The following is a 14,094-nucleotide window of genomic DNA, read 5'->3' on the forward strand; positions in this document are numbered from 1 at the left end:
TCCGGGGACCCCCAGGGGTACTTGAGGGGGTTCCAGGGGGTACCCAGCAAAATGTGTAAATATAGCATCAGAATAATTATGACCTTTTATACTTTGGCTATTCAAAAATAGCAGATATACAAGCTCATAGCGCGGCACCGAGTGCCGCGCTATGAGCTTGTAGATCTGCTATTTTTGAAAAATCTTGAAAATGTGTGCAAATCTTTGAACACATATATTTTTTAAAGCGAACATTTTTAACTCAAATCTTTGCTTCTGGGGGTCCCTGGCACAACATTTTCCGATGGGGGTCCGCGGCCAAATGTATATCAATTTAGGGGTCCTTGGCATGAAAAAGTTTGAGAACCACTGCTCTAAACATCCCATTCCCATTACTTCTAGACCTTTTCAGAATGTTCAGAACCTCAACATTTGATTTTGTCTGCCAGTGCCAGGCGTAAGCAAAGATACGCGTGATACAGGTCTCGAACCCGCGGCGCGTTGTCAAGCTACATTGGAGCCAAGGTGCCCGGACCGCTGGGCCAGTATAAATCAGTCATCTTGTGTGCATATAAGCTTGGTTTTCATATTGTCCTCTGACGTTAGTCTCCTTCTCCAGCAGTCCCAGTAAAAATGTTCTGGAGTGTTGGATAATGGCAGCAATTTCTTCTAACCTCCACTGTCATGTTCTCCAGAGAGAGGGGAAGCGATTATGCCATGAAAGGAAGGAACACAACCTAATTTATGAAAATTGTACTGTTCAATACGCCGTGCTTTTAGTAGAAACACTGCCTCTAGCTCTTGTCCTTCAAATTGCAGACATTATTTTTGTTCAAAAGTAGGCTCATCCCGCTAAGAGAGAGCGGTAGTTATTCGCCGTGTGCTGAGAGGCACCGCATGTGGAACACAACAGAAGCGTAGGCATGAACCTAATTTGCCTATACCTAATCTATACCATAGCTAATAGATACTGAAAAGTACGTTCTTTGTTTATTTCAACCACTTTGACACATTCCCTGACAATCTCCTAGATCTACGTTAATGCAAATACAACCGTTCACTGTCAATCGCGTAAATCTACGTGTTTTTTTTTTCGTCTTTCACACAGAACCAGGAGATAACGTGAGCCAAAGATTTACTGCTCCATTCACTTCCTGGTTAAAGTATTTGGGAAATATTCTGTATCTCGGCTCCTGTGCTTTACTATGTATTTTGGTGAAACATGCTATTTTCAACGGCGTATTTCTTTTTTCACCGGGGATCGATCATACTGGAGATAAATATTCTGTGACTACTTAAAAAGGTTAGAAAAATGGCAGAAGCTACAAAAAAACGGATGCATAGTACCTGGCAGTGAATGTGTTAACCATAGCATTCCTATTTTGGGTATGTCATTGTACAGTAGGTGGACATTTTCAAAACCGCCAAGTGGTTAACTCCCCTGCTCAAAAGCATTCTTTTTTTTTTCCTTTTGTAGTCGCACATAAGAAAAGAATGTGTTGCTTTATACAGTATACTTGTTTAGAATACTCCTGTCCATGCTTATAAGGGAAAGCCGGACATCAGTGCAGCATGACTGAAACATACGACCTCCTCAAAATGTCATACCATTTGGCTGGAGTCGTGACCACTGACCATCCACGTACATTTCAGGATTTCCCTTTCTTTTTTCTTCCTTTACATTACCTAACAGGACTTCCCTGCGAGGTGGCTTTGCGGGGGGGGTGAAGTGCTGTGGCCAGTATACACAAACAAACAGGGACTCTCTCATAGCTATAGCCCAGGAGCTGGACATGTCCTCCTTACTCAACAGCCCTCCTGTCACTCACGCCGTCCCCATTGCGTTGACCGTGACATTTAAAGTTGGGCGATGGAAGGCGGACAAAAGCGCCCTCACCTCCTTCCTAGTGCCCCCGCCTGCAGAGAACCCCTCTTTACTCTGTGCGCCTGTGTGTGTGTGTTTGTGTGTGTGTGTTTGTGTGTGTGTGTGTGTGTGTGTGTGTGTGTGTGTGTGTGTGTGTGTGTGTGTGTGTGTGTGTGTGTGTGGTGACTTTAGCTGGACTTGGTTTTTGGCGTAAGGACAGCTGTCACATCTCCAACCTGTCACTTGTGACGCGGAGGAGATGCCAGAGGCCGGGGCATCAACAAATACAAGGGCGGACATGGAGGAACACAAGGGTGTGCGTTTGTGTGCGCGCGCTCGTCCCCCTGTGTGTGTGTGTGTGTGGTTGTATTCTAATGCATGTGTGTGCTGTGTGTGTACACGTGAGAGAGTGAAACGGATGGAAGGCAGGCCATAGAAGTGGGGCGGTGGCGACGTGAATTTTCTTACTTAGCCCGTTAAGACCTGGAACGCATCTGTGTCACTTTTTGATTTGAGCTAAAAAAAAAGCATCATTTTACACTTTGGGCTATTCAAAAATAGCAGATCTACAAGCTCGTAGCGCGGCACCGAGTGCCGCGCTACGAGCTTGTAGATCTGCTATTTTTTTTTTCATCGTGAAAGTTTTGGAAATCTTTGAATTTATATTGTTTTAAAGCGAACATTTTTAACTCATATCTTTGCTTCTGAGGGGTCCCTGGTACAAAATATTTTGAGGTGGGGGTCGGTGGCCAAATACATATAATTTTTTGGAGCACCACTGATATAGGAACACACGTTTTTTTCGGAATACTGTTGGGATCTAGAAGAATTCAGAATTTGTAGAATCGGCTTCAGGTCTTAATGGGTTAGGGGCACCCTGCAAACCCCCACCACCACACACACACACACACACACACACACACACACACACACACACACACACACACACACACACACACACACACACAGACACACACTCTCTCTCCCTTCACTTCTTCGTCTTTCTCCAGCCACTCTTAGAGCTACTGAGTCACATCCTCTCGGGGGGGGGGGGGGGTGTGTAGTAAAGACTGCCTTAGCGTCCAGCGAGCGCCCCCCCCCGAAGGACTTCCTTCTTCCCTCTCAGTCCACTGACCTGGGACTTATCAGCGCCTCATTACTCCCAGAAGAAGAAGTCTCTTCATTAAGGCCCTGCCTATGGCCTGTGCAGTTGAAGGTATTTTTAATGATGTCGGTCCTTTACGTAAGCAAGCCGTGCATGGCCCCGGGTCAGTGTGGTTAAAAGGACGCTAAATATGTGTGAGCGTACAATCGTAAATGCATTTTTTTTTCAGCTGTTTACTGCTGATAGAAGTTTTCCGTACCTATACGTTTTACAAGTATAGGGCTATTTCTGAAAATGTCTAAATTGTTAACGAGGTACATGGCGTGGAAAGCTCACTTTAGCTCTTTTTAGATTCTCCATAAGGTTCCTATGGAGTTATTTTTCCTGATATTCCTTCATTCCTTTATTTTCCTGATAAAAGCTCTAATTAAGCTATACTCTACCATAGAGGTAAAACGCTTCTCCACCACCACAGAGGTCAGAGCTCAATGCCCCCCCAGCGGTTGTGCCTCTGGTTTGACCAAGCAAGCACTACAAACAGAAGACGCTATCCTTGACCTTGTCGCTGTACTAGCTTCTGCCACTGTTTGGTCAGGGCGCCTGTTCATTAGGGAAGGGGAACTGGGGAAGATAATGTGTTCCACACACATTACACTCTCCCAATCTAAACTCCTCACTTTTAGGTGACTAGGAGTAGCTGGCGACCCCCGTGTTTTAGGTGAAACGTAGTGGCTGGCGACCTCGCATGCATTGGAGGAGGCGTGTGTTTGCCTATAGAGCTGCCCCAGGCCAATAGTGGAGGTTGGCAGTGACAGCGACTGCAGGGGGAATTAGCAATGACTAATGTCTACCATAAACTAGAAGACTTCTGATAAGACTCTAGTCTTACATCATCATCATCATCATCATCATCATGAGACAATGTATCATAAGTCTCGTAAGAGTTTTTTTTGTCACACAAAGAAATATAGCCTAATAATAAAATATCAACATATCCTTGTTTCTGCTCTAAATTTGTGCAACAGTGAATTCAGTTGAAAAATATTGGTGAAATGCAACGATAAGAAATTGTTCATTCCGTTGCTCCTGACAGTCGGTGTCAAAAAAACCTCTCTAGCTGGTGGAGACATAGAAATCAAAACAAATAGCAAAGTGATGCTTTGTTGGAGTCTGGAGTGTGTGAATGTCTGAAACTTTAAACCAAAAAACTTTTCAAATTCACAAAGTTTCCGATGGCATGTTTTTAGTTGTGTGAAAGCTGTGGTTTGTTGGGCTCATTTATTCATACCCAAAACAACATCGTAATGGGTTGAGGTTTAGTTCTCTCTTGAAGCAGTGATCTGTTCATGGTTGTGAATCTGAAAATGACGCTTTAGTGCTCACTTACTGCAAGGGTTCCCCGAACTTTTCAGGCCGCGAACGTTGTGAGCTTGTAGATCGTCTATTTTCACAATGTTTGCCCCTTTCCTACGTAATATTTGACAATTTGGCCAAGTTGGTATTAAAGAGGTCTTAAAAAGTAATTAAATTATATATTTAGGAATATGTAGATACCCTGTATACAACATAGAGTTAAAAATAATAGAGAGTGCACCGGAAATCCCCACCATCCACTTGTATGGAGTTGCTCACCCAGCGCAGCGCATACTCCCTTTTTCCGTGTTGGGAAATGTTACGGGCGGGGCCTATTTGGGACCTATGTGACGCGTTTTGCGTCACCTCCGCGCGCAACCCCGTGCGCAAGCTCGTGAGCCGAGCCCATTGGTCGAAACCGGTTTCGCTTGTTTTCGCTCGTTTTCGCCCCAGCCGTAATACACTGCAGTACCTATGATTGGCCAGCATGTCCAATGCGCTTCACTGCTCCCTCTCGGTTCTGGGGACTTGTACTGTTTGTTGGTTTACTGTTGAGAGAGAAAACAATGCTGCACATTAAGCTAATCATCTGGGGACCCCCCAAAATAATTTGGGGACCCCCCTGGGGGTCCCGACCGACCCCCAGTTTGGGAACCACTGTCTTGGTGTATCTTTGGTTGAGACCTAATTTATACTCTGTGAGCCTAGGCCGTGGCTCATTGCTCATAACTCTGTACTAAATACTATTTAATTGGAGCTGTGTGAGCCATGAGCCACGGCTTGGCTCAGACAGTATAAATTAGGCTTTAGAGACACAACATAAACCTTTCTACTGGTGGAAACATAACTTCTCGCTCAACTTTTGGCATTTTCACTTTTTTCATTGGCAGTCCCTCCCGGGGCAGTGCAATGTGACGGTGAACACTCTCTCCCCCAACAAGCTGTCTTTGTCTCTCTTTCCGTCTCTCTCTCCCCTGTAACCTCTTGTGAGAAAACACTGTCCCATGTCTGACCCATAGTTTAGTTTTCTTCATGTCACAAACTAGGGGTGTGCCGATACACTCATTTCATGATACGATACGATATTGGGCTCACGACATCGATACGATATATGGCACTTTTTTATTATGAAAATATATGGGGGGGAAAAAAGCTTATGAAAATATATGGGGGGGGGGAAGCAAATGCAAACAAATACTTCTGTATTTGCATTATTATTATTGCAAATGAAAAAAAAGACAAAACGTTTTCTTTTTCTTTTTTCAAAACGATATTTTTTTTACCCAAAACGATACATATCGTCACGAAAACGTATTCATAAATCGTCTTTAAAATAATAATGATAAAAAAGAACCGTTTTTTCTGACATACAAGGTTTCTTCCACCCGACAGCCACGATATTATTCATGTGGAACTTTAGCATTATCCAAAAGTTCAGGGGGAGGGGGGCGGGGGGGGGGGGGGGGGGGGGGGTCCTCCTGTTATTTTTGTTTGTTTCCTCCTTTTCCACTGACGGTGTATGACTATAGTGACAGCTCCTTCGCCGTCTGCCGTTGAGGAGATGAGTCTGAATCACTTCCACGAAGAAGCCTCTCTCTCTGCCTGACAAGGGGGGGGGGCTGTCGGATCCCATGCAAAAAAATAACCCCATGTCCTCTTAAGGGCCCTGCTTCGTCTTGCTCTCGTTTTGTCGTCGGCCTGATAATACTCCGGAATGATCTTAAAAAGGGCACAAGTTAACCCATTGAGACCTGAAGCCGATTCTACATGTCTCCTAAATCCCAACAGTTTTCTGAAAAACGCATGTTTCTATATCAGTGGTGCTCAAACTTTTTCATGTCAAGGACCCCCAAAATGATATGGACCCCCATCAAAATATGTTGTTCCAGGGAACCCCCAGAAGCAAAGATTTGAGTTAAAAATGTTCGCTTTAAAAATATGTATATTCAAAGATTTTCACACACTTTCACGATTCTTCAAAAATAGCAGATCTACAAGCTCGTAGCGCGGCACTCGGTGCCGCGCTATGAGCTTGTAGATCTGCTATTTTTGAATAGCCCAAAGTGTAAAATAATGCTTTTGAGCTCAAATCTAAAAATGACACAGTTCCAGGTCTTAATGGGTTAAATCACCTTCAAAGAGACGAGAATGGGACCCGACAGCTACAAACTTGAGCAAAGCCACCGTTCCCCGCCTCCAACTACCATCACCCTCCCTCCTCCTTAAACCCTCGGCTTCGTACCTATTCCCAGCTGTCCCATATTATCAATGGCAAAAAAAGCTCCAAGCTTTGCTCAGAAGGGAGTACTTTTAGTTGACTACACTGACGTGAGCTGATTCAACTAGCGACACGTTGCGATGTCACACAGACCATATTTTCGCCCTCTTTCCCGCTAACATTCTGTATCTGCCTCTCCAAATGCCGCAATTTTCGAACGTTTCCATCTAACCATCTGTAATTTGGAGGCCCTGAAAATGAGTAGAAAATAAGGTGGATATGTGGTATTCTTTTTACGTAGTCCCTTTTTTTTGGGGGGTATCTTTTGTCACAGGACATTTCCGCACGCGAAATTTGTCCTCTGCATTTATCTATCTTAAAGGAGCTACACCATGAATTTAAAAAATAATAATAATATTTAATATCATATTGTTTATGTCCCTCAAACGTTTTTCAAAAGGTTTGAGCCTAAATCAAGCCTGAGATATACTCATTCCAACTAACTTCTCTCTGGCTTATAAAGCACTTTCACCTGCAATACCACATTGTCCTGTTTGGCACGGGGCGCTATTGAGACAGTTTGTATGCATGTTATCTCCTGGTTCTGTGTGGAAAAAGTAAAAAAAAACAAATATGAAAAAATATAAAAAAATAAAAAAAACTTTTTTTTTTTTTTTTTTAAATATTGTTTTTTTGTTTGGAACTGAAAAACGGGAGGAATTGTTCCCAGACGTGACGTAGGCAGGGGGAACAAATCTGACGGACTGTTTTCAGACCAATTTACATAAAAACCACAGATAGCCTATGAAAGCCTGCATGCTCGAAGTCGGGTATTTGTTGGAACAGAAGAGAGGTGGGGAAGACCAAAAACACACAAAAATGAAGAAAAAGTTAAAATTCATGGTGTAGACCCTTTAACTATTAGGAGCTGAATAACAGACCGTCTCTGGAGCATTCAAAGCTTTTGGAGTGATTTATATCCGCATCGCGGAAGCGATGCGTTGTGAGCTTGTAGATCTGCTGATTTTGGTGCGTGACAATTGGGCTATAATATAAGCTGGCTTGAAAGATTAGCTATATCTGCCGTGACAAGATGGCAAGCCTGACAGCTGCAGACGGCCATTGTTATCGTGTATACAATACAATACCACTTTATTAGTCCGCGAGGGCAATTAAAATTAGAGCACCATTAAAACAGCCAGGAAACAGACATGCACTCGGTCACAAACAACCTGGGACCACAGCCCATCCGATGTCAGATTTCTGGGTCTGACGCCTATCCCGGTTTTGGAGAGTCCTTGAACCCTGATTACAGATTTTTTGACCGATATATTGTAAAAAAAATAATTCGAATATTTTCTTAATTTGATTAAAGTTTCTATTTGAGAACAATTAACTTACAATCAAACAAATAAAAATAAACGCAACTTTTTTATAGTATACAGTATATTAAACTTCAAACATTTAACTTGAATTATTAAGTTGTTAACAAACAAGCAAATAAATACATACACATAAACTCTATTTTATTTTATTTAACCACTTCATTACCTAACCACTTCAGCTGATCTACGAGCTCACAACCCAATGCATTTCACGCTTGTGTATCATCTATTTTAGATTTTTGTTTTATCGTCACCTTATTAAATATTTTATGGGCTGCATAATTTCTGATACCAATGTTGTGAAAAAAAGTAAAATAATGGATATATAATGGATATATAATGGCGGATATGGATATATCAGCCAGAACGATAGCCTATCAGTCGGGCTTTACTGGGACCACATTGACCAAGCAATTCTAAAAATCTAAAAAATACATCTATCTCTCACAAATATAGGTAAAATTAATATTATTTCAAATGAATTAGGTAAAAAGTCTAATATTTCATGTATCAAGCACTAGCTCCAGATAGGGTTTGGAAAGGTTTGTACTCTTATTAGTTATTATGTGCACCAAGGGTCAGACCCAACAGTTGTTATAACATGTTAGCGTTGTCATTGCAGACCTCTGGCAGCATGGAGGAGAAATATGTTCCCTTTATATGAAACTCTTACTACTGTAGCTCCTTAACCCATTGAGACCTGAAGCCGATTCTACATGTCTCCTAGATCTCAGTATTCTGAAAAAACGTATGTTTCTATATCAGTGGTGCTCAATCTTTTTCATGTCAAGGACCCCCAAAATTATATGTATTTGGCCACAGACCCCCATCAAAATATTTTGTTCCAGGGACCCCCAGAAGCAAAGATTTGAGTTCAAAATGTTCGCTTCAAAAATATATATATTCAAAGATTTGCACATATTTTCACGAATTTTAAAAAATAGCAGATCTACAAGCTCGTAGCGCAGCACTCGGTGCCGCGCTATGAGCTTGTATATCTGCTATTTTTGAATAGCCAAAGTGTAAAATAACCGCTACGCGGCCCGAACGTCTAGCGTGACGCGTCGTTCACTTTGCAGTGCCACCTTACAGGCACCTCACAGTGTGAGAGAGAGTTTTGTGCTCTCCTAAATCCACGGCAGGCTTTGAAAGTACCCACTTCAGAAAGAGGTGACGTGCATCACCTCTCCAATGACCAAAACCCACTATGGAAGCCGTCGAACTGGTGCGATCTGACGGCATCCTAGAATTTATAGGTAGGATGTGATGTCATGCTGTCGTGAGATTACGTCACACTGGCGTTGTGTCCATATTCGGGACGACCGTCTCATCGTGATGTCAGATTACGTCACACTGGCGTGATGTCAGAGTACGTCACACCGTCACACTGGCGTCGCATACGGACAACCGACATGGCGCAGGATTCAAATTGTATATATAGATGCTTTTTTAGCTCAAATCAAAAAATGACACAGTTCCAGGTCTTAATGGGTTAATGCAATCCTGACCTTTAGCATGCAAAATCACACTTGTACAGAAAGTTCTCAATATTTAACGTTGTTCGGTATTGAGATCATGACGAATGAGTACGATGATAAATAGATGGTTTTGTCTGTGATCTATGATCCTCTGTGATCTAATTATTGTTTTACATTTAGACTGAACCGATGACTTTGAGATTGTATTATCTGTGTCGACTCATGGCTAATGGAATCGTTTGAATCCTATATGTAAATTGTAATCATCTTCATCAAAGATGGAGAGAAACCCACTGATGTGAGGAAATGTTATGTTTAATGGCCTGGGGCATCGTGTGAACAAACCCATTGAAATCAAACCCAAGAGTGATAACAATTAGCTCGCATGCAAAACAATTAATGCCGCTCCATTTGGGGGGGGGGGGGGGGGGGGGGGGGATGCCCAAATGAGCGAATTTTCCATTCCGCCCACTGGACTGCCTGCTTCGCGCGTGTCGACTGGCGTCTCCGTCTCCTCTTAAAGCAGGGCCTCGGTGCTTATAGTCAGTTAACAAGGTTGGACGCGTCGGAGGCCGCGGAGCTGTGAACTGGTTGCTCTTGCGGCGCCTCTGCCCATAGTGTGTATGGTTGGTGCGGAGAGTTCCTCTCGCCAGAGAGGGGCAGCGATTATCACAAACGGATGAGTTCAAACCATCTGTGAGACATTTGATTAACCCAATAAGACCGGGAACGCATCTGTGTACCTAGCCTCGCGTAGCCAGACAATATCACACGACATACTGCGAAAGTGCAATGCAATTTCGCAACGGCAGATTCGGCTGGAACCAGGCTACTGTGTACCCGCTGTAACCAATTATTTTTTATACTTTGGCTATTCAAAAATAGCAGATCTACAAGCTCGTATCGCGCTACAAGCTTGTAGATCTGCTTTTTTTTTTTTATCGTGAAAATTTGTGCAAATCTTTGAATATATACATATATTTTTTTTTTAAAGGGAACATTTTTAACTCAGATCTTTGCTCTTGGGGGGTGGGTTCCTGGAACAACATATTTTGTGATGTTGGTCCGTGGCCATATACATATAATTTTGAGGGTCGTTGACATGAAAAGATTTTGTTCCAGGGACCCCAAGAAGGAAAGATTTGAGTTAAAAATATGTATATATATTCAAAGATTTGCACCAATTTTCAAGATTTTTCAAAAATAGCAGATCTACAAGCTCGTAGCGCGGCACTTGGTGCCGCGCTACGAGCTTGTAGATCTGCTGTTTTTGAATAGCCAAAGAAATCTAAAAATGACCCGTTGACACAAATGACACGTTCCCGGGCCTTAACGGGTTAATGCCGTCGAGCCTCGTTCTGGAGAGAGATAGAGAGAGAGAGAAAGAGAGCGAGTCCAGAGAAGTGCTTGATTTTTTAATCGTTCTAATGACGGGGCTCCCTCGGCGAAGCGGCCACGCTCTAGGAAAAAAAAAAGAAAAAAACGAGAGAGAGATAGATGAATCCCAACCTTGGAAGAGATGGACGGGGGGATTATCGGCGAGCAGCAGCTCCGGGTGGCCCTCGGTATCCGCCTCACACATGAGTTGATTGGAGCTACCCCAGTCCTCCTCGGTTTCAGTCTCTCGTGTTGCCAGCTGTTCAAGTTAACGTGGCGTGAAGTGAAACAGATGTTTCTACTGGTGTGCCCCCCCCCCCCTCCACGACCACCACCCAATTTTGTGTTTTTGCAAACAGCCAGGCATAGATGCCAGGTCTTGGCTGCGTATGCAAGCCTCGTCTTCAACACAACGCGGGAGTTCTTCTGGTTTCGATATTTGTCCCGTGACCACTGGTTGCGGGTTATTGATTGGCCGCGTTCAAATCTAACGGCCCTTTTTTTTTTGTCTTCCTCAGGACACGGCGTTGGATCCCGGAGAAGATGTGGCCTTGCTGTCGGTTAGTTTTGAAGACGCCGAAGCCACCCAAGTGTTCCCAAAACTGTACCTGTCCCCCAGCATCGAACAGTAAGTGCATTGATTGATCAGGTATAGTCAGTCTTATCGTGTGCAATCATGTATTCATCCGTCGGCCAGTTAAACTGACCGTCGTAGTACTGTAATAGTTTGGGTGGCTAGAGCTGCAATGTTCTCTCATGCCCACTGAGTTTAACCATCAGGGCCCCAGGAAGAATAGTCTCCACTACAGTGCAGACTAATGGGGATCCTTAACCCATTAAGACCAATTCTAAGGCAATTCTTAAAAATGTTTTCTAAATCCTAACAGTTTTTTGAAAAAAATCTGAAAAATATTTTTTCAAGATTTTTCAAAAATAGCAGATCTACAAGTTCATAGCGCGGCACTCGGTGCCGCGCTATGAGCTTGTACATCTGCTATTTTTGAATAGCCAAACACATCTAAAGTGACACAGATGCGTTCCAGGTATGAATGGGTTAATAAACAAACTATCAATGGATTGATAGAAGCAAAGCAAAGCATCCCTACTTTAGAAGTCAGAATCCTTGGTACTGTACATCTTTTATTCCAAGTTATGTGACAGTGACTTGACTTGGCCGAGCGACCGACGCGTATCTATCGTTGTAAATCCTCATAGCTACCTGCACAAGCAGACTCCCAACTGTTTTATTTCCCCCTCCTTCGTAAAATTGTCAACAACAAGTGGCCATTTTTGTGCATCATTTTGATGATGTAAGACAGGGTGGGGGGGGGAATTAAGGTGAATTTGCTGTAAATGGAACGGCTGCGTTACGTCATCCTGAATAATCCCACGGCCGGGTGTCTGGGCTCGTCAGTTAGCTTCCAAAAAAAAAAGAACATGGGAAAAAAGAACAAGAAGCTACGATGGATGACACACAGCGAGCGTCTGAGCTGCCAATGACTGGATGTCTGCAGACAGACAGCGTGCGTGTGTGTGTGTGTGTGCGTGCACGCACACGCACACACTGTTTTATACTCAGTTGTGTGGCGGATGTCGCACCGACAACTAGCCGATCTCGAATCTCACAACTGCGACACTGCTTGTAGATCTGCATTTTTTTTGGTGAGGCTATTTTTCAGCAATTTTCAATGCCGTCCTAAAATTCAAAAAACACAAGTGTATTAACCCGTTGATACCTGGAACGCTTCTGTGTCACTTTCGATGTCTTTGGCTATTCAAAAATAGCAGATATACAAGCTCATAGCGCGGCACCGAGTGCCGCGCTATGAGCTTGTAGATCTGCTATTTTTGAAAAATCTTGAACAAATATTTTTTATATTTTTTTTCGAAAAAAGAAAACATTTTTAGAATCTGCCTCAGGTCTCAATGGGTTAATACAAACCTGTGTGTGTGTGTGTGTGAGTGTGTGTCTGTGCGTTCTGCTTTGTGTACAGAATAGTTTATAGTGCGTCTGTGGGCGTACTTTAGCATCGCACCGCTCCTACATGTGTCTGTTGTTCTCCTGTTATTCTGTCTGGCACATTTTAGAGTGTGTGGGCGTGTGTCTGCATGTGTGTGTGCGCTCAGGTGTGTCAGATAACCATGCACATAATATGCATGTGTTTGCTTGTGTGCATGCATGCATGCATGCACGTCTGCACACATGTACACGACGCGTGTTGGTTTGGTGTCGTCGTTGTGCGTTTGTGCTCGTGCGCGTTACGCATTTCTGTGTGTGTGTGTGTGTGTGAGCGTGTGAGCGCCGGTTTGAGGTTTGTCTTCTGTGTGTTTGCGTAAGAGTACATTGTGTGTGTGTGTGTGTGTGTGTGTGTGTATGCAGTTGTGCACATGTGTGTATGTCAGGTATGGACCTCAGGGCGCCACAGTCTAGGCGTTCGTGTTCAGAATAATCTCAGTCTGATGTTTATTTACGAGCACACGCCCCGTCACACCAGGTTAAGGCCTCTGCTCGCTCTCTCTCTCTCTCTCTCTCTCTCTCTCTCTCTCTGTCTCTCTCTCTCCCTGTCTCTCTCTCTCTCTCTCTCTGTGTGTCTCTCTCTCTAACCCCTCTCTGTCTCATCCGCCCCCAATATTGTCCTTTCGTCCTGGTCTCGCGGTCTCTTCTTTTGACTTGGTCTTTCTCTCTGTTTATCTGTGTGGGGGCAACATGTTGTTGCTGTTTTTTCCCCTTCCTTCCATCTACACAACGGGGTCATTCTCTATATAATATATGTCTGTCTCACTCGACAATTCATTCTGTACAAGCATGCACACATACACACACACACACACACACACACACACACACACACACACACACACACACACACACACACACACACACACACACACACACACACACGCACACACACATGCACACACATACACATGCACACACACACACACACACACACACACACACACACACACACACACACACACACACACACACACGCACACACACATGCACACACATACACATGCACACACACCACTCCTGCCTCCTCTCCAGTGTTGCCAGATTCTGTGAGAGAAACAAGCAACCAGGTCTAGGAAAACCAGCCCAAAAGAAGCGACTATGGGCCCACATGAGCACTTTAACATAATACATCAGCTATTTGAAAACAGCAGATCTACAAGCTCACAACGCGTTGTGAGCTTGTAGATCGGCTATTTTCAAATAAAATCTTGCGGGGAAATTTATATAATAAGCAGATCTGGCAACTCCTGCCTCCTCTCCCGTTGTTGGATAGATGTGTGATGTTGTTGCACTGGATGTTTTGCATGTGTTTTGA

The 14,094-nt window shown here is 43.6% G+C and overlaps 1 protein-coding gene across 1 annotated transcript in view; it reads left to right on the plus strand.

The window, feature by feature from the left end:
- Positions 1-14,094, plus strand: part of babam2 (BRISC and BRCA1 A complex member 2) — a 126,802-nt gene that overhangs the window by 88,012 nt on the left and 24,696 nt on the right. The window contains exon 7 of the mRNA XM_084045254.1: positions 11,278-11,387. Coding sequence (XP_083901380.1) covers positions 11,278-11,387 — 110 coding nt within the window. The remainder of the gene's footprint in view (positions 1-11,277; positions 11,388-14,094) is intronic.

This window comes from Gymnoscopelus microlampas, assembly GCF_963454915.1.
Source record: "Gymnoscopelus microlampas genome assembly, chromosome: 20".
NCBI classification, from domain to species: domain Eukaryota; kingdom Metazoa; phylum Chordata; class Actinopteri; order Myctophiformes; family Myctophidae; genus Gymnoscopelus; species Gymnoscopelus microlampas.